Below are 18,396 nucleotides of genomic sequence, written 5' to 3'. Positions count from 1 at the left end.
CATATGGCCCTCAAAATCTAAAATACTTAATATCTGAAACTTCACAGAAGTTTGTCAACCCCTGTGCTACGATGCTTCTGAATGAAGAGTTTCACAGCAACCTTCTGATGAGTTTAGACTGAATGGAATGAATGGCCCTCCCTGTCTCTGTGCCTTTTACCAGGACACTTTGTAGTGCGCTCCCAGCCCGGCTCTGGGCTTGGTCACATGACTCCCTTTGGCCAGTGGGAGTCCAAGAGATACAACACAAGCTGGGGGATGGAAGTGAGATTGCACAATGGGGCTCATTTTTTTGTTCTTCTGCCACTGTCATGTGAATATACCCAGGCTAGTCCTCCAAGGATGACTCACGAGAACCAGAGCAGCCCAATCATTCCAGCTGAGACCAGCCTAGGTTAGCCAAAAGCCCCAAATCCCAAGATCATCACAGCTGACCTGGCTGACCCACAGATGACTATAGACACGTGAGCAAGCCCAGCAGAAATCACCTGAACCGGCCCAATCAGCTGAATCCCAAGGCTCAAAAGCCATGTAACTAACTATTCATTGGTACCTGCCACTGAAGTCTGGGGATGGTCTCTTTCATGTGATTCTGGCAAAAGAAAGCTGATACCACGGGCATGTGACACTTTTAAAAGATCTTATTGGGGCGCCTGGGTGGCTCAGTGGGTTAAAGCCTCTAGTTTCGGCTTGGGTCGTGATCCCAGGGTCCTGGGATCGAGCCCCATATTGGGCTCTCTGCTCATCGGGGAGCCTGCTTCCTCCTCCTCCCTCTCTGCCTACTTGTGATCTCTGTCTGTCAAATATATAAATAAAATCTTAAAAAAAAAAGATTAAAAAGAAAGATTTTATTTATTTATTTATTTATTAAGATTTTATTTTTATTTATTTGACAGAGAGAAATTACAAGTACACTGAGAGGCAGGCAGAGAGAGAGAGAGAAGGAAGCAGGCTCCCTGCTGAGCAGAGAGCCCGATGCGGGACTCGATCCCAGGACCCTGAGATCATGACCTGAGCCGAAGGCAGCGGCTTAACCCACTGAGCCACCCAGGCGCCCCAGATTTTATTTATTGATTTGAGAGACAGCGAGAATAGAGAGAGAATGGGGGATCTGCAGAGGGAGAGGGAGAAGTAGGCTCCCCACTGAGCAGGGAGCCTAATGCAGGGCTCACTCCTGGAACTCTGGGATCATGACCTGAGCCAAAGGCTGAATGAGCCACCTAGGCGCCCCACCACATTAATTTTTAAAAATTTATTTTGCTGGGGTGCCTGAGTGGCTCAGTTGTTAAGTGTCTGCCTTTAGCTCTGGTCGTGGTCCCAGGGTCCTGGGATCAAGCTCTGCTTCAGGCTCTCTACTTGGCGGGAGGCCTGCTTGTCCCTCTCCCGCTCCCCCTGCTGTGTTCCTTCTCTTGCTCTCTGTCAAATAAATAAATAAAATCTTAAAAAAAAAAAAACCTATTGTGCCAAAACAGGCCAAGGAACATTTTTATTCGTCTGAGGGCAGTTTAGGACTCTGAAGATGGGGAGAACCTGAAAAAAGCAGAGAAGTCCAGGGTGTCTGGGTGCCTCAACTGGTTAAGCATCAGACTCTTGGTTTTGGCTCAGGTCATGAACTCAGGGTCAGGAGACCGAGCCCCACCTTGGGCTCTCTGCTCAGCACAGTCTGTCCTCCCTCCACTCCGCTCCCCCCACACCCAGGCACCTGTGCACAGGTGCACACACGTTCTCTCTCTTGCTTAATTAATTAATTAATTAATTAATTAAATCTTTAAAACAAACAAACAAAAGAAGCCTAGAACTCCAAGGGTTGGGGTGGGGCATCAGACTGCATCTTGAATTTCTATAAAAATAGCTTGTACTCATAATGGTATTCAATAAATATCTTTATTTGTTCTGTGGCTCAAGCTGCCCACTGGGTCAAGTAAATGCTAAGGCCAGGACCTGACATGCCTCTTATCTGCAAAGAGATCTAGCTACACAAACAGACTCCACCATTTATGGAAAAAGAATTCAATTTATTTCCTATTTATAAAATGTAAAAAAAAATGCCTTGGTTATAAAATCTAAATGTCTACAGTGTGATCAGTCAGGAGTTCAGAAATGTCACTCTTTGCATCCATTAATTACATTTGGTGCAAAGAAACAGGTGCCAGGAGCCCCTCCTGTACTAGGCTAAGTGACAGCTTCCCAAGGATCAAGCCTCACAGCCTTATGAGAAGAGGGGTAGAGCGTAGGAAAGGAAAAGGGGCAGAACTGAGGTAGAAGGCCAGGGAGGGTTTTGTACTGAAGCCTGTATTGGGAAACACTTTAATTTGCAAGAGGGAAGATCTTCCTTCTTGACTGTTGAACGTTAAATGGCCCGTCGTAGGAAAGTCAAGGTGCTTCCTGTGCAGAGCCAACCCCCACCTCACAGAGGCACAAATGTAGCCTCTGTCAGGAGAGAAAGGCATCCACCAGTGTGACAAGCAGCGGTCACCTTTGGACTTGCGTGAACTCCTTGCGCAGCCATAAAGAGTCCTGGTAGAAGCGAGGATCACCCAGTCTCACAGCTGTGCGTTTGTAGAAGTAACAGTATAACACTGCCGCTGTGGACAATAAGTAGGAAAGAAGCTTCAGGGATGCTCCCAAATATTCCTTTTAGGCTAAGAACACAACCTAATAAGACAGAGGGGCCCAGCCTCATGATGTCCCCGTGACCCCCAGCAAGGGCAGCGGGCCATCATCTCTCCTGTTCTTGTCATGGCTGTTCCCCTCATCCCAGGCGGGCAGTGATGGACTGGGAAAGCCAGGATCACGGCCCTTAGTTGCCTGAGCCATAGGTGGGACCGAAGTGAGACCTGCGGTGGCTCTGGTCCTTACCTAGTCTCTGGAATACAAATAGCGTTTGAAGTCCGTCTGTCCAGACAAAACGGTTGGAGTTTTTCCAGCGTAAGTTCTGAAGGAGACATGAGTAGACAAGGAAACGTTAGTGACCAGATGAGGCCCTAGCACCTCCAACTTGGGTTAGCTGCAGAAATGCGGCCTGTTTTTAAATCAGGCTAATATCCCCCTCCTTCTTTCTTCCCACAACCGCAAGGAGTGTTTCTCAAAGAAGCTTCAAATTCCCTTTTCCAGCACAAAGAAAATATCCTTTTAATCCTGAAGGATAGCCTTTTCCAAAGTGAAGTGATACACATTATCTCAGGAGTTCAGTGCGGTCACTGTCTTCCTTTGAAGATCTCAGGCTCAGTTCCTGTCAGATAAAGGCTTACTGCACTCAGGGTTTAATCAGATTAACAGCTTTAGAGTACAAAGTACAAAGCCAGGACCTATTTTGGCCCCAAGAACCAGAGCAGAGACAATCCTCTTCAGGAAGCACCGAGAGACTCTGGCACTGTTATTTCTTTCCTGTGAGCTCTACTTCTCTCTGTAGAATAACAAGGACAACTTAATAGAAGGTTCAGTCTTAGAAGACGGCGTTAGTAGAGAAGTGACTAGAGAGAACCCTGAGGTTTTAATGTGTCCCATCAAGGTGAGTACTTGAGAAACAGGTGATACACAAAGAGATGGAATGATTCTCGAAGCAGGAGAAAACTGGAACCACAAAAACTGAGATCTGCTGTGAAGACGTGTTGGCACCTTGGAGATGAGTCCTCGTGTGATAGGGACAGAGCAGAGGGCATGAAGCACTAGAGGGAAGAGGCACTCTTGGCCTGGCCATTTCCCACGGAACACCGATACCTAAGAATACCTTGTCCCAACACCCACCTGCCCAACAGCTACTGATGAAACACAGTCACTTTCCTGTGTTACCAGGACTGCTTTGGGGGAAAGGTGAACAGAATATTCCAGAAGTGTCTCCTGACTCCTGGATAAGGCAGCTCTTTAACACAAATGGTTGGGCAGAAGTGCCTCATGCAACTTGCAGATGCCCAAGCCCAGGCAGGACCACATTCATTCATCAGAAACACATGTTTCCTGTCAAGGATTCTGTGAGATATGAAAAAAATGATGCCGGATTCCTAGAGAAAAGACACTACTAGCCCCTTAAGGATTCAGGAACTCAGAGCTCCGCTCTTACCATGACCCAGACATGAAGGGAGATGCTGAGGGCGAAGTAAACAGCTGTGAGGATGATGGTCCCTTTGAACTTGTGGAACAGGAGGTTGACCAAGCCAGCCTGGAAGACGAAGGTGTTGAAGAACATGAGGAAAATGATGATGATGTTGAAGAGGATTGCGATATCCTGGATGCTGCAGACGTCAAACACAACACAGTCAAAAGGAGGTCTGTGCGGTCACCCAAGGGCTGGCCCTAAGTCCTAAAGGACACCATGAAATCTGGCCTTCCCTCTGCTCTAGGCCTCCGAAACCACACACCCTGCCCCACAAGGTGGCACGGACCTTGGGTCCCAAATGACATGAAGCTTGGACCACCTTGGGAGACACTTGGGAGAAGCTGCTTTCTTCCCTGTGTCCAAAAAAAGCCAGCCCTGCCTGTCACATAACCTGGGCCTACCAGACATTTCCATCTAGAGAGACAGCAACGCCTTTCCCTTGATCTCTGCACAGCCGATGTCTTAGTGCATTCAAGTCTCAGTTCCAATGTCTCCTCTTCCAAAACCCTCCTATAACCGCACTGCCTCAAGGAGCCCTCCCCTCTCTGCTTTCTACCCCCTGTATGACATTACTATTCAAAATTATCTTTAAAAGGGCAGGGGGGGCGCCTGGGTGGCTCAGTGGGTTAAAGCCTCTGCCTTCGGCTTGGGTCATAGTCCTAGGGTCCTGGGATGGAGCCTGGCATTGGGCTCTTTGCTTTGCAGGGAGCCTGCTTCCCCCGCTCTCTCTGCCTGCTTGTGATCTCTGTCTGTCAAATAAATAAATAAAATCTTTTTTAAAAAATGTATTCATTGTCTCTTTCTACTTGAGTGGAAATCCTTTGAGAGCAAGAAATTGTCAGCTTTACTACTGCACCTAGAACACCGGCTGGCAGGCCAATGAACACTTGCTGAGTGAAGGGAGACAGTGTCGAAGACTGGTTTTCTGTTGGTAACTTGCCTCATGGAGTCTATGAATCATTGTGGAAGAAAAATGCCAACAGCTTCCATCCCATATATATAAAGGATATGACTGCCCTTTTAGCCTGCTGTTCTATAATCCTCTTTCATGGTACCGTAAGACAATACTTCTACTCACAGATGGAGAAAATGACCCTCTGACCTCTCCCTGGATCCCAGACCCTTGTTAGAAGCATATAAATACAGGACCTGTGTGACATGTCTGTGGAGTACCCAAGATATGCGAAATTTTATTTTCCCTGAGATTTCTTTTTAAAATACGGAATCACAATTGTCAGGGCCTTCAAACGGCTCAGGGCTCAGCTGTCCGGTCCCACCCAATGAACTCACATGAAGAGCACCAGCTGGATGACGGGAGCCGTCCGGAGCAGCTCCGAGAAGGAATTGACAAAGAGGTCATAGGACAGCAGGAGGAACTGCAGGGAGAGCACCAGGCTATAGTTACTGGTCTGCAGCATCTTCCTTCTGCTTTACTGGGCCCCCACGGGCACATTCCACAGTTCCCCAGAAGACAGCTCCGGGCTTTCTCCCCAGCACTGAGGAAGAAGCACTAGTTCCTCAAATGGGAGTTGTTTTCCTTGCTCTAAGACAAGGGCCTGTTGAGGCAAAAAGAAAAAAAAAAAAAAAAGAGGAGAGACAGGTGGTTAGAAATTCATTAATACAGTAAATATTTACTGAGGACCTACTACATGCCAGGTGCCATTCCAGGTGCTTGGGATAACATCAATGACCAAAACCACTACCACCTCCCAAAAAACCCAACTAGTCACTCCTAGGGGCCTTTACCCTCAAACTTTCTCCATGCCTGGAAACTTCTAACTGCAGAGCTCTTTCTTTTTTAAGTTTTAATTTATTCATTTTAACTAATCTCACCCAGCGTGGGGCTCAAACTCATGACCTTGAGGCCAAGAGTCACGTGCTTCTCCCAAATGAGCCAGCCATGTACCCCAACGCACAGCTCTTTCTAACCACTTCTGAGTTCAAAGGAATCCGGAGCACTACAAAGAGTGACTGTCTGGTCGTGCAATTAATACTAATTCTAATACTAATTGCAGCAAACCTTTATATATCACTCACAATATGCCAGGAACTATTCTTTCTTTTTAAGTTATTTTTATTAACATATAATGTATTATTTGCCCCAGGGGTACAGGTCTGTACACATTTCATAGCATTCACCATAGCACATATCCTCCCCGATGTCCATAACCCAGCCACCCTATTCGTATCCCCCCTTTTTTTGAGTAATCTCTACAACCAACCTGGGGCTCAAACACATGACCCTGATCCCCGATATCAAGTCACATGCTCGACCAACTGAGCCAGCCAGGCACCCTGGCCAGGGACTATTCTAAACACTAAAATTCTTTTTTTTTTTTTTTTAAAGATTTTATTTATTATTTTGACAGAGAGAAATCACAAGTAGACAGAGAGGCAGGCAGAGAGAGAGAGAGGGAAGCAGGCTCCCCGCCGAGCAGAGAACCCGATGCGGGACTCGATCCCAGGACCCTGAGATCATGACCTGAGCCGAAGGCAGAGGCTTAACCCACTGAGCCACCCAGGCGCCCATAAACACTAAAATTCTTGAACTCTCACAACAACCCCATGAAGTAGAAGACACACAATTATTACTCTATGCATTACACAGGTAGGACAACGGAGGCCCAGAGAAGTAAAATAATTTGCTCTGGGTCACACTGCTTGCTAGTAGCAGTGGCAGAGCTGGCATTGGGATTCAGGTAGCCTGGGTCCAGAGTCTGTGCTTTTAACCACTGCCCAAAGCAGCCTCTCCTGTAACAGACGGGCTGACATGTAACGAGGCGGGAAAGATGCTGGCGCAGAACGGGAAACGGTGCAGGCAGTGCAGAGGAAATAGTGCTCTCCTGCAAAAGTCTATGTTTAAGGTGGTGGCAACACAGTGGCACCAGGTTAGGGGGGCTGGGCCTTTACTTTCATAAATCCCAAGGCCCAGAAGTTGCTCTGCAGGTGTCCCATGACCCCTTCAGCTGGGTCAAATTGATAAACAAATTTCAAAATGCTCCGAAGCCCAACACGAGGAGATTAAATGAACGTCTGCAAAATGTTCTACAATTTACAAACTCTTTTTTAAATATTCACCAGATTCCTTAACCCTGCATCCGTGTTAAGAAGCAGCCATCAGTAGGAATATATTGGCCGCATACCCAGGGGCTCTGAGAGGTTAAGGAACCGCATCCCCCTCACCTGGTGGAAAGTCCCACCTCCGTGGCCGCGGGATGGTACTTCCTCTGGGCGGAGATTCCGCATTCGTAAACAACACTGACAGCTATCATCTACGACCAGCACCGTGACACGTCCGGCGACCTGGGCAATTGCCTTTAATCCTCGCCACTGCTCCGCGAAGCGGGAAAGAATGAGCCCCCCCCCCGCCCCCGTTTCACAGGCAAGAGCACAGGGTCAGCGTTCAAGTGCCTCCAGGTCGCGGGGGAGCAGAGCCAGGCTTCCCAGCGCGGGGGGACACCAAAGCCCGCGCTCTAAACCACTTCACGGGCCCCCACGGCGGGCTGTCGCGAGGTTCGGTGACAGGGAACCGCCGCCGCCAACCCCGCGGAAGGGAAGCCCCGCCCCTCCGCTTTAGGGCAGCAGGGATTCGCGAGGTAACGAAGCCGTCTTCGGTCTGTCCGCCGCTCCCGGCCGCGCGCCCTTTGTCCCCAGAGCAGGTTTCCTCCCAATCCTTCCCAAGCCACCTCAAAACGCGGCTGCCTGGGCAAACAAACCAACAAAACACCCAAAACAGTGACAACAAAAATGCCGACTCTGGTCACCTCACCCAAGCACTCTCGCCTCCGAGACCCAACGTCGGTTGTCATGGGGACGCCGTCCTGGCTTCCGGACACCGGTTAAGCTCCCGGAAGTAGATGGCGGACGCGGGCCCCGGTGGTGCCGGGTTAGCCGCCGGTCCTCGGTTTCCCCTTCAAGCTCTGCGGCCGGCCCGGCCGCCATGTTTGGCCTCCGCCGTCCTGGGCCCGCGCCTCTCCTGCCCTCCCAGCGTCGCCGCACCCGGCTCCGGTCCTCCCCAGCAGCTGCCCGCGGCCTCCCGCCCACGTCGCGCGCGGCCCTGCTGCGGGCCAGCCCCCGGCGGGAGGCTTCGAGTCCGCCCGAACGAGATGGCGGTGAGGGATCCGGCCGAGCGGTGGCGGCGCTCCCCGGGAAAGAAACGCCCGCGTAGGAACTGGAGATGGGAGCCGGCCACCTCGGACTTCATTTCCCAGGCGGCCGCGCGCGCGACCGGAAGTGCGGGGAGCCTATAAGAGGGGGAGGCGGCCGGGTTCGTGGGCACTGAGGCGCTGGCGAGGACTGTGTGCTCGTGTGTGATGCGGTGGGTTCGTGATTCCATACGCCTGGAGTCCTGGTAGCTGCGGCGCCGGGGGGCGAGAGGCGGGTCTCCGAGACCCCTGCGACGCACTGTGGTTCGGGGGTGAGGAAGAGCTCGGATGGGGAGTCCGGGGATCTGGGTTCGAGTGCTGGCTCCGCTACTGCCTCTCTTCGTGCTGTCGCTACTCGTCACTCGAGCTCAGCTTTCTCTTGTAGGACATGGACCCCGTTGTCCGCGCCCTTCCTTCTGCAGGTGTGGTGTGGTTGTACAGGCACAAAAGCCCTTCGGAAGTCGCAGTCAGGAGGCGGAGCCCCTCGCCCTAATTGTCATCGAAGGTTAGCTAGGACCAACAGCCCTTCGTCCCCGCACAAGAGTCGGGGATCGGGCTCGGGGTTCCTGGAAGGGTTCTCCGGACAGCTGAGCCACACCGGGGCAGCCTGGAAGGTCGGGTCTGTAATCTCTGTGGCGCGGAGGAGCGCCTTGCCTAGCTACCTCCTGACTGTAATTTAGGGGTCCTCGCTCCTGAGCCCAGACTTTACAGAAGCCACCTTTGGACATAAGGAGACCTTGGAGCTGAGGGAAGCGAACTGGGAACCTGTACTAGCTCTGCCACTCAGCGTGGCCAAGTCGCTCTCCTTTGAGTCCCAGTGATCTTGATCTGTAAGAGAAGAGTTTAGGACTTGAACCCGAAGTCTGATTCTTAGGATTTCCAAAATCCCCACCATTCATCCTGGAAACGGGGGCAACAAATCGACTTTCTGTTCATCTATGTAGTTCTAAATAATAAAAGTAGTACTGTAAGAGTTTGGAATAGAGCCTTTTTCTAAGATCAAGGGCTGAATGGAAATTACCCATTTCTTACACTGGGGCCTGATTTTTTTTTTTTTAATATTTTATTTATTTGACAGGGAGAGACACAGCAAAAGAGGGAACACAAGCAGGGGGAGTGGGAGAGAGAGAGAAACGGGCTTCTGCTGAGCAGAGAGCCAGATCCCCGGACCCTGGGATCAGGACCTGAGCCAAAGGCACACACTTAACAGCTGAGCCCCAGGCACCCTGGGCCTGATCTCTTTTTACTGAAGCCAGGGAGAAGCCTTTTTGTCAAGGAACTGAGGGAAGTATTGGGTTGGAGAGTACATTTCTTAGATCATGGTTGACAAACTATGACACACCGCCTGCTTGGTTTTTACATTTTTAAAATGTTTTAAAATGCTTCCCCCTCTCTCTCTGCCTGCTTGTGATCTCTCTGTCAAATAAATAAATAAAGTCTTTAAAAAAAATAACAATTGAAAAGGAAAATATTTTTTGTATTTTAAAGATTTTATTTATTCATTTGACAGAGATTACAAGTAGGCGGGGAAGCAGGCAGAGAGAGAGAGAGGAGGAAGGCTCCCTGCTGAGCAGAGAGTCTGATGTGAGGCTTGATGCCAGGACCCTGGGATCATGACCTGAGCCGAAGGCAGAGGCTTTAACCCACCGAGCCACCCAGACGCCAAAAGGATAATATTTTCTGATATGTAAAAAGGACATGAATCTGAAATTTCAGTGCCCACAAATAAAGTTTTTTGGGAACATGGCTGTGTTCATTTGTGAAGGTACTGTCTATGATGACTGCTTTTGCACTATATCAGAAGAGTTGATGACATAGTTGGGAGAGAGACTGCAGTTCGAAAAGCCTGAAATATTTACCATTCCGGCCCTTACAGAAGGGCAAGCTGACTTCTGTCACAGCCTGGGGCTCTACAAAGTGAGGGCAGAATGAGAAACCAAACAATGGTGAGCATATCCGGAAATCATAGCACAACTTACTTTCTTGGAATCAATGAGAGAGTATTCTCAGTGTTAGGGTTGCAATTTTCACTGCATTCTTTTCTTTCTTTCTTTCTTTCTTTTTAAGATTTTATTTATTTGTCAGAGAGAGAGAGTGCACATGCACAAGCAGCAGAGTGGCAGGCAGAGGCGGGAGAGAAGCAGGCTCCCTGCCAAGCAAAGAGTCCGATGCAGGACTCGATCCCAGGACCCTGGGATCATGACCTGAGCCGAAGGCCATGGCTTAACTGACTGAGCCACCCAGGCTTCCTGCATTCTTTTCTTCTTTTGCACTCTTGCACAGAGGAAGGGATCATCTTTGTATTGTGAACAGTGTTAACTTTGCAGCTTTCTGTCAGAAAAGCGTCCCCATTGTGAACTCTAAGGCTGTCCCAGGGCAGTAATCCAGGACCTCTTCTAGAAGGGTGGATACAGCCCTTTTGATTATATTTACTTTGGTTTTTCTTCCCCAAAGGAAAAGGAAGTCATGAAAGATAATTGTGTGAGGGAGGGAGCCTGCTGACTGAGTGCTTCATGCTGACTTTCCTGGGCAGGTGACTGAAACATCCGGTGACCTGAAACTTTCTCTGCTCTTACAGGGACTAAGGGGTCACCTCTGAGGCCAGGTAGCCAATCTCTGAGCTCAGTAGTTGAGTCATGAAACTTCTAGGAAGATGGTGACATTATTTTCCCTTGGCCTTATGGAAGCTTATTTTATCCCCAGCCCCTTGGATCTTCCTTTCTCAGTGATTACTGCCAATTTGGGTCACATTGTGAGAGTTCGGGGTCTGTTTCTGTGTCATTAGTAGGGGGACACCTGCTGTGGAGAGAGTTGGCACAGTATCAGGGGGCCTGGGCTGGCACGGGGGGCACGAGCTTCAGGCTGTAGTTTGTAGCTAGGATGAACTCCTGTGACAACACCCAGAAGAGAAGAATACTTTGCTCTCACAACGTCCTTAAGGACATTTCCTCACTTGCCCTTCCAGCAACCTATGGTCAAGGAAAAAACAGGAGCCTTGAAACCCAGCAGACAAGGGTTTCATGGGTTTCAGACTGGGTCCAAAGGCTGGTGTTTAATCTTCCTGAGCCCCAGTTTCCTCATCTGTAAAATGGGGATGGTAACTGCTCACAGGAGCTAAGGGGTTCATGCGTTCATGCCTTTCAGATGAGACAACCGGGTCCTACAAATGCCAAGTGATCTGCTCAAGGCGCCCTGCTTCATAGGAACGGGAGTCTCGGCCATCGCTCGGTGAGCCTACTGCTACGTCTAAAGGTGAGGAACCGAGTGTTTTATCTCCATGGGTGTTCTCGGCTGTTTCAGGGACTTTCCTCTCCGCTACCTGGTTCAGACTGAGGGATCTCAGCTGCAGGAGGCCGCACTGTCCCCTCCTCAGTGTGAGCCCATGGGGCATGGGGACTGCCACGAGAGCTAGGCCCGAGAGCAGAGCTGGCCCTGTGGCTTTGTGCATTTGCCTGCCAGCCGGCCCTCAAGTCCAGTTGCCTGGTTTGTAAGAGCAGCTGCTCAGGGCCCTAGACATTTGTCTGAAACCGGAGTAGGTGTCTGAGTGTACCTAGGACACAGAGAAATCTCAAAACAAACTCTTGCTTTCTAGACCATGAGTTCTTGCTTCCTCTTTTTTCTTCTGAACTTTCCTCAGAGGAAGAGAAAGCAGAAGTCTGGGGTCTAGGGACATCTGAGGGCTGCTGTCCAATTCAAGGTGTGGAGTGTGGGGCCTTCAGAGCCGAGGCCTGATCTTACTTCCGCAAAGGGAGGGTTAGCCCCAGAGAGTTTGCCATCTGGTGGAGAACTTTTCCGTAGAAGTGGACGATCCCAGGACTTCCTCTCAGCTGGCCTGATCGCTGTGTGTTGGCTCCTTGCACGTGATATTTTTGCCTCCTTCTGTCAGAACCGAGGGCCCAGGCATTTGTGCGATCTAGCCTGGGTCTGGACTCCTGCCCCGTGTTGTTTGGTGGGGGGCGGTGGTGTGGATTCTTTACCGTTCAGTCCTGTGAACGGAGGCTAATCCCAGGGCTTTGGGCCGAGAGCCTTGACGTCCAGCCCCTCTCCAGAGCAGGGCGCAGGCCCGCGCTGGCCGCACTGTGTGCTGCCAGGTCCTGGGTGGGGCCACCCTTACTGTGCATAACCTGAGATCAGGCCGACCCAGCACCCCAGGTCTCATGGGGTGCTGCCTAGGCTGGTGGCAGGAGGGCTAAAGTGAAAAGTGCCCGCCGTTACCAGTAAGAGCGAGTTCGGTGTTCCCTGCAGTAGCTGGTGCGTGGGGGGCACTCGAGCCAGCAGGGACGTGTGACTTCCGCTTCTCCCAGGAGCGCCTGCTCAGAATGGCCGTGGGGTGGTTCTACTTGTCCTTCTACGCCCTGTGCCTCCTGGGCGTGCTGTGCGTCATCCTCACCATCTACTGGATGCAGCTGTGGCATGGGGGCTTTGCCTGGGATGGCACCATTCACATGTTCAACTACCACCCAGTGCTCATGGTTGTTGGCTTAGTGGTGCTCTACAGCGCTGGTGAGTACCCAGACTTCCCCGGGGCTGGCCTTGGTCGCCGTTGGCTTTGCGGCTCTGGGAGTGCGGTGGGGCAGGCTGTCTCCCGGCCCAGGTGTCATTCGCAGGAAGGAGTAGTGAGAATGGGGGCATCTGGGGAGGGTAGCTTTACTCTAGGGCTGGGGTGGCAGACTTCCTGTACAGGGGCAGATGACAAAGGCTTGGCAAAGCACAGGACCCGTGTTGCAGCTCCTCATCTCTGTTCTCGTAGTGTGAGTAGCCATGGTTAACCCCAAAACATATTCGTGGCCGTGTTCCCATAAAACTTTACGTACAAAAACGTGCAGCAGGCTGGATGTGGCCCGTAAGCTGTAGTTTGCTTTAGGGAGCGGGAGATCGAAGCCTCTCGTGCCCTAGTCAGGTCCTTACACAAGGAAGCGGCTTCCTCCCGCCAGACCCATCTTTGCCCCGTGCATTCAGAGCTGGGCCTTGGGGCCCAGGGGGAGCCTCATTTCCCCACCTGTAAAATGGGAATGATGGCATCAATCACAGCAGCTCATTCTGTGTACTTCTGAAACCTCATCCCGTTTTGTCCTTCCAAGAAGCCTGTGAGATGAGTCCCCACCGTTATCCCCATTTTTGGAATGGGGAGGTTTGGAAACAAGATGCCAGATGACCGAGAGGCAGAGCCAGGGGGTGGACATAGGTTCTCTAACCTTGCTAAAAGCCTGCGTTTGTGACCGCTGACATCAGTTGTGAGAATTCGCTTAGAAGAAATGTTGAACGTGACATTGCTTTTGCAGCTGCAGAAGTGCCCACGAGTGCGTGTGTAATGCAGTCAAAGACGGGCAGGTCCCAGAAGCCCACTCCTCCCTTCATATCACTACGCTCCCCTCGCCCCAACACACACCTCATTATGGCTGGCCACTATGCCAGCAATGAGCAGGGATAGGAGACGCTGGGGCGGGTGTGGGGGATGCTCTGTGCTACCCTCCCCTCCTCTTCTGGTTGGGAGGCCGCGTTCATGCCCCTAACGTGGTGGGGGGGAGTAGCACGAAGGGGAGAAGCTGGGCCCTGGGACATTCTCTTCCGCAGCCTCACTGGTGTACCGGCTGCCGCAGTCCTGGGCGGGGCCCAAGCTGCCATGGAAGATGGGCCACGCGGCCCTGCACCTGCTGGCCTTCATCCTGACGGTGCTGGGGCTGGTCGCCGTCTTTCAGTTCCACCGCCGCTCCAAGATCCCCAACCTCTACTCCCTGCACAGCTGGCTGGGCATCGTCACCGTTTTCCTTTTCGCCTGCCAGGTGCGTTCTCTCCTTTGGGTTCCCGCTCCCAGCTGGCGGCTGTGGGCTCTGCTCAGGGCTTCCCGTGCACCTGCACCACATGCTCCCTCTGCTCAGCGCCCGGAGACGGCTCCTCAGGGCGCATCCCAGAGCGCAGGCAGCTTAAATGCCGTAGATTCCCATGCTCGTCTGTTCTGCTCTTACCCGGTGCGCTGCCCGTCTGTCGTCGCTGAGGTCACCCAGTCACTGCACACGCCACGCCAACTCTAGATCATCTTTTCCACTGTTCTTTGAACCAGAAGCAATTCTGGAAGTGGCTTCCACATTCTGACATCAGCCCCCTACAAGCAAGGAGTCTTATGGGCCAGGAGTGGAAGGAAACACAGACATACAAGGATGGCTGGGCTTTCGGGAGCCTGGGCTTATAGCTAAACATTTCGTGGAACATTCTGGTTTGGCTAAGAAGCGACCACAGTGCAGAAGCTAGGGGTGGCCCCTGATGGGAGGTTTGAGCTGGGAAAGAAGGGCGGGGGACTACTGCAGGGTAGGAGGTCCCAGTGAGGTGCCCAGCACAGAGCAGTCAGGTTCTTTCTCCCTGTGTCCACAGTGGTTCCTGGGCTTTGTCGTCTTCCTGCTGCCCTGGGCGTCCGAGTGGCTGCGCAGCCTCCTTAAACCCGTCCACGTCTTCTTTGGAGTCATCATCCTTTCTCTGTCCATCGCGTCGGTCATTTCCGGCATTAATGAGAAGCTTTTCTTCAGTCTGTGAGTGCAGTGGGGCCCCCAACTGTAACACGGAGGGGGAAGACATGGGGTCTTCGAAAGGTGTGCCCTGTGAGCATAGGACCTAGCCAAGGGAGGGGAGCCTTTGGAGTTGGGCTTGTTCCTGGTCTGGAAGGTCATGGAGTCTTCAGATGGAGATGGTAAATTGCTCAGCAAACATTTATCTACCATCAAATTGACTTAGTACCTACTGTGTGTATCAAGTACTTAGAGCCTACTAAGTACTAAGAAACTCTTCTAAGCGCCTTAAATTGAATCCTTTAATCATTTTTACAACATAGGTACTCTTGTCATTGCCATTTACAAATAAAGGAACTGAGGCACAGAGAGGTTAAGTAACTTACCTAAGGGCACACAGCCAGTAAGTGGCAGAGCCTGGCTTTGAGTCAAGATGTATGTCTAACCACTACCATCTCTTATTCTTTCTAGGCGGGAGCGGAGGTAGTGAAAGCAAATAGATATGAGGTCCGACTGGGCTTTATGTCTTGGCTGTGCCATCTCCTAGTTCTGTGACTGGACAAGCGCATCCCACCTCTTTGAGCTTTAGTTCCCTCAGCGGGAAAAACCAGTCTGCAGAGATTTGCTGTGGTGGGAAGGGCTTAGTATGTTAACGTTCCAGGTCACAGATGGTCCTTGGAAGCTTTCTTCACCATCTGCTAAGGGTGTTGGGCAAAAACAGGTAGAAAGTCTGTCGAGGGCCTCCCTTGTTTTGTCGTCCTCAGGAACAATGCCACCCAGCCGTACTCCCATCTGCCCAGGGAAGCCATCTTTGCCAACAGCCTGGGGATGCTGGTGGTGGTCTTCGGGCTCCTGGTGCTCTATATCCTCCTGGTTTCGTCTTGGAAACGCCCAGAGCCAGGGACCCTGACGGAAGGACAGGTATGGGGTCCTAGTCTCCCATTCCAGGTTGGGGTTGGACCAGGTCTCGAGAAGGGTCCCCCAGGAAAGGCTTGGGCCTTGCCAGGAAGAGCACTCCGTAATGTGGTGGGAAAGCCAGTGGCTTGAAGGTGGGGTTAGGTTGGCGGTGGGGCCCACGGGGGTCAGCGCAGCACACCCCAGCAGCTGCTCGGGCTTGGGGGCTCCGGGAACCTCTTTTCTTGGGAGAGGACAGGTCTTTCTGCACCTCCCCAGATTCCTGTGGTTTCACGAGGGGAAAGCGTGGCCTTCTCTCCCCCAAGGAAGGGCTTGGGCATGATGAGCGGGTGTCATAATTTCTACTTTTCCAGCCTTGGGGCTAGTCTTGTGAGGCAGGATTTATCTAGCAGGCCGAAGGGGTGAGCGCTTGAACTAGGTGTCGCCTGCTTGTGGCCATCAGGCACCCGAAGGGTGTAGTGAGGGGGGCTTGTCTATCAGGCCAAGGGGCTCTGGGGCTTCCCTAAAAGACGTGGCTTGGGTGGAGAACGTTCTGCAGGTCAGGGTTCTGTCTGAGCCGCTCAGGCCTGTGGGACTCGTGCACGGTAGGGCCATGCTGAGGGGATGCCTTTAACCCTGTTGCCTCTGCCTGTCTTTCCAGCCCCTGTTGCGTGATGGGGAATGACTCAGGAAGGGGCAGCCAGGGGCAGGTGAAGGTGCTGTCCTGTCCCTCAGCAGCTCTGCTCTGCCTGGGGCTCCCGTCTGGCTTCAGCAACAGATCGCCTTGGGCTCCGGGCCCAGACCTCTTCGTGCCTCCACATGGGGACTGCTCCCTCCGCCACCCCACCGTGCTGCCTCCTGGCTTCGCTTGGCGGCTTCTGTACTCCCTCCTGGCCTCAACTTCTCGGTTCTTCATTTACATACGCCCCCCTCCCCCAGCCCAGGGCTGCTGCTGCCGCCCCTGCTCTCCGTGTGAAGTCAAGCTCATTTCCCCTTTAGACCCCTAGGATGTGGTAGGAGATCTTGACAGCTCAGCTGAGCCGGTACTCAATGGGCATGTGCAGAGGCAGGGAGGCAGCGAGGTCCAGCAGCTTCCCCTTAAAGGCCTGCCTTCCGTTTGGGCCGCCCCCACTGTGGGCTGGGCATCAGCCGCCCAGCCAGGCGTGAGGCTGGGCACAGACTTCTCAAGGTGACGGAAGGAGTGGGGAGAATGGCAGCCGAGCGGGTTCCCAGAGAAGTCGGGGAGCTGACTGCCCTTTGCTGTTCTGTCTCGTGTTTCCACATTCCCCGTCTGCCTGGGCTGACTGGGTGGCTCCCCTTTGCTGCTACAGCCCTGGCCTAGATTCTGGCCTTTGCCTATGACCCCTGCAAGCACCAGTCACGGCCAGGCAGCCCCACGAACCCTGGTAGCCTGCTCTCCCAACAACGGGCTATACCCAGATGTCCTGGAGCACTGAGCCCCAGGGGGGCCTCACACTTCCTTTGCTGCCCCTCCCTGGACCAGGACTCCCCTGCCTGTCCCCCGGGCAAGCTGGCAGAGCCCCAGCCCAGCTGATTTTCACTCTCCAGCTTACCATGAAACAAGCCAACTGTGATGCACCGTGCCCAGCGGATCCCTGGGGCCACAGCCACTTTCCAAGGTGCTCCCTGCTGAGTATCGGGCTGCCTCATGCCGAGGCCAGAACTGGTCTCCTGTTATGCCAGGGGGTGAGCAGCTGCTCGCCTCTCGAGAAGCTGGGCTTGGGGTGCTGTGGCTTCCCCGCCCTATCCCAACGAGCCCTGCCAGGTCCCAGGTTCCATACTGTCGTCCTTAGTGAGAAGCAGTGGGCACCCAAGGGCTGGGGTGCACTTCCCCTGGCAGGTGGAGATGAGGCCGACTGTCTACCCCAACCCCACGTGGCCTGATGGCAGGACTGACTGGACTTCCTGAGGGGATGAAGCCTTTGAAGCCATTGGGATGACTGCCACACACCTCAGTCAACATGACCAGCGCCCCCTCTTTCCGTGGGGGGGGCTGTAACCTAAAGCTTGATTTCCATTTATCATGTTTTTAAGAATCAAAGCCTTCTCTACTGTGCTGCCATGACATGGTGGCTAAATGAGCTCTGAGAAACTTATTAAAAGCCTCTGGACAGTTCTGACCCTCAGCCTGGGGAGGAACAAACCCAAAGGCACCAAAAATCCCGTGACTGTCCTGGAACCGTATGTGACTCGTGGTCTGTGTGGGTGTCCTTAATAATGAAAAGCTTCTGAGTACTGGGTTATCTCACAAGGAAGGAAATGCTTCCTGTTTTATAATCCGGAACTCAGAAAGTGACTTGGTCACTGGTGACTGAGGTCCCTCGGGTAGGAAATGGTAAAATCGGGATCCATAGGCCAGATGTTTGTGCCAGTCTCCTTCCCAGCTGCCGGGTCTGTGTGTTCTGTGCACACTGATAACCATACCTAGCAATCTGGGATCCGGGGTGCACACCCATGGGGAAGAGGGGGCCCTGGGCCCAGGGACTGAGGGCAGCTACAGTCAAGTTTGGGCACAGTAAGTGATGGAGAGCCCCCTTCCTGGGCCGACACCTCCTGGCGGTGGAGCAGATGACCCAGGAGGAGTTGGGGGCGGACACTGGAGGTGATGGTGCCTCTCAGACAGTAAGCACCTGGCCTGTGCATCAGTTCACTTCAGTGCTCACCCCCGTCCCCGTGGGGTACTGTTCCGATGTTACAGCTTCCAAGAGGCTAAGCAGTAGACCTGAGTTTTCGTAGCTGG

The 18,396-nt window shown here is 52.6% G+C and overlaps 2 protein-coding genes across 4 annotated transcripts; one reads left to right on the top strand and one right to left on the bottom strand.

Annotated features, from left to right (window-relative positions):
• Positions 1-1,865: 1,865 nt before the first annotated feature.
• On the bottom strand, positions 1,866-8,256 carry TMEM138 (transmembrane protein 138). 2 transcript variants are annotated; one of them, XM_004770368.3, is made up of 5 exons: positions 7,280-8,256; positions 5,387-5,652; positions 4,061-4,232; positions 2,860-2,935; positions 1,866-2,585 (listed from the first exon to the last, which is right to left on the bottom strand). In XM_004770368.3, the coding sequence occupies exons 2-5, from the start codon at positions 5,512-5,514 to the stop codon at positions 2,473-2,475; spliced, it is 489 nt and encodes a 162-aa protein (XP_004770425.1). In that variant the 5' UTR covers positions 5,515-5,652; positions 7,280-8,256; the 3' UTR covers positions 1,866-2,472. The 2 variants fall into 2 exon arrangements, with proteins under 2 accessions (XP_004770425.1, XP_004770426.1); XM_004770369.3 differs by having other exon boundaries at positions 7,866-8,255.
• Positions 8,257-8,326: 70 nt separating this feature from the next.
• Positions 8,327-17,819, top strand: LOC101684103 (lysosomal membrane ascorbate-dependent ferrireductase CYB561A3). Of its 2 annotated transcripts, none has more exons than XM_004770365.2 (7): positions 8,327-8,414; positions 11,386-11,493; positions 12,546-12,744; positions 13,816-14,024; positions 14,611-14,765; positions 15,506-15,662; positions 16,297-17,819. In XM_004770365.2, exons 3-7 carry the CDS (start codon positions 12,561-12,563, stop codon positions 16,318-16,320), a joined length of 729 nt encoding a protein of 242 aa, XP_004770422.1. In that variant the 5' UTR covers positions 8,327-8,414; positions 11,386-11,493; positions 12,546-12,560; the 3' UTR covers positions 16,321-17,819. The 2 variants fall into 2 exon arrangements, with proteins under 2 accessions (XP_004770422.1, XP_004770420.1); XM_004770363.2 differs by having other exon boundaries at positions 8,361-8,513.
• The last annotated feature ends 577 nt before the right edge of the window (positions 17,820-18,396 follow it).

The sequence above is a fragment of the Mustela putorius genome, unplaced genomic scaffold, assembly GCF_011764305.1.
Source record: "Mustela putorius furo isolate JIRA1106 unplaced genomic scaffold, ASM1176430v1.1 tig00000127_pilon_pilon_pilon, whole genome shotgun sequence".
In the NCBI taxonomy this organism is placed as follows: domain Eukaryota; kingdom Metazoa; phylum Chordata; class Mammalia; order Carnivora; family Mustelidae; genus Mustela; species Mustela putorius.
Note: the sequence above shows the minus strand (reverse complement) of the source record. Positions and strands in the feature narration are given on the sequence as shown.

Bases quoted from the DNA above. Each gene is read 5' to 3' on its own strand.
- TMEM138 (XM_004770368.3), bottom strand. From the start codon at position 5,514: ATGCTGCAGACCAGTAACTATAGCCTGGTGCTCTCCCTGCAGTTCCTC. The intron at 4,233-5,386 runs GTGAGTTCATTG...TGACGTCTGCAG, and splicing joins ATCCAGCTGGTGCTCTTCAT to CATCCAGGATATCGCAATCC. The intron at 2,586-2,859 runs GTAAGGACCAGA...TATTGTCCACAG, and splicing joins ATTTGTATTCCAGAGACTAG to CGGCAGTGTTATACTGTTAC.
- LOC101684103 (XM_004770365.2), top strand. From the start codon at position 12,561: ATGGCCGTGGGGTGGTTCTACTTGTCCTTCTACGCCCTGTGCCTCCTG. The intron at 14,766-15,505 runs GTGAGTGCAGTG...TGTCGTCCTCAG, and splicing joins GAGAAGCTTTTCTTCAGTCT to GAACAATGCCACCCAGCCGT. The intron at 15,663-16,296 runs GTATGGGGTCCT...CTGTCTTTCCAG, and splicing joins GGACCCTGACGGAAGGACAG to CCCCTGTTGCGTGATGGGGA.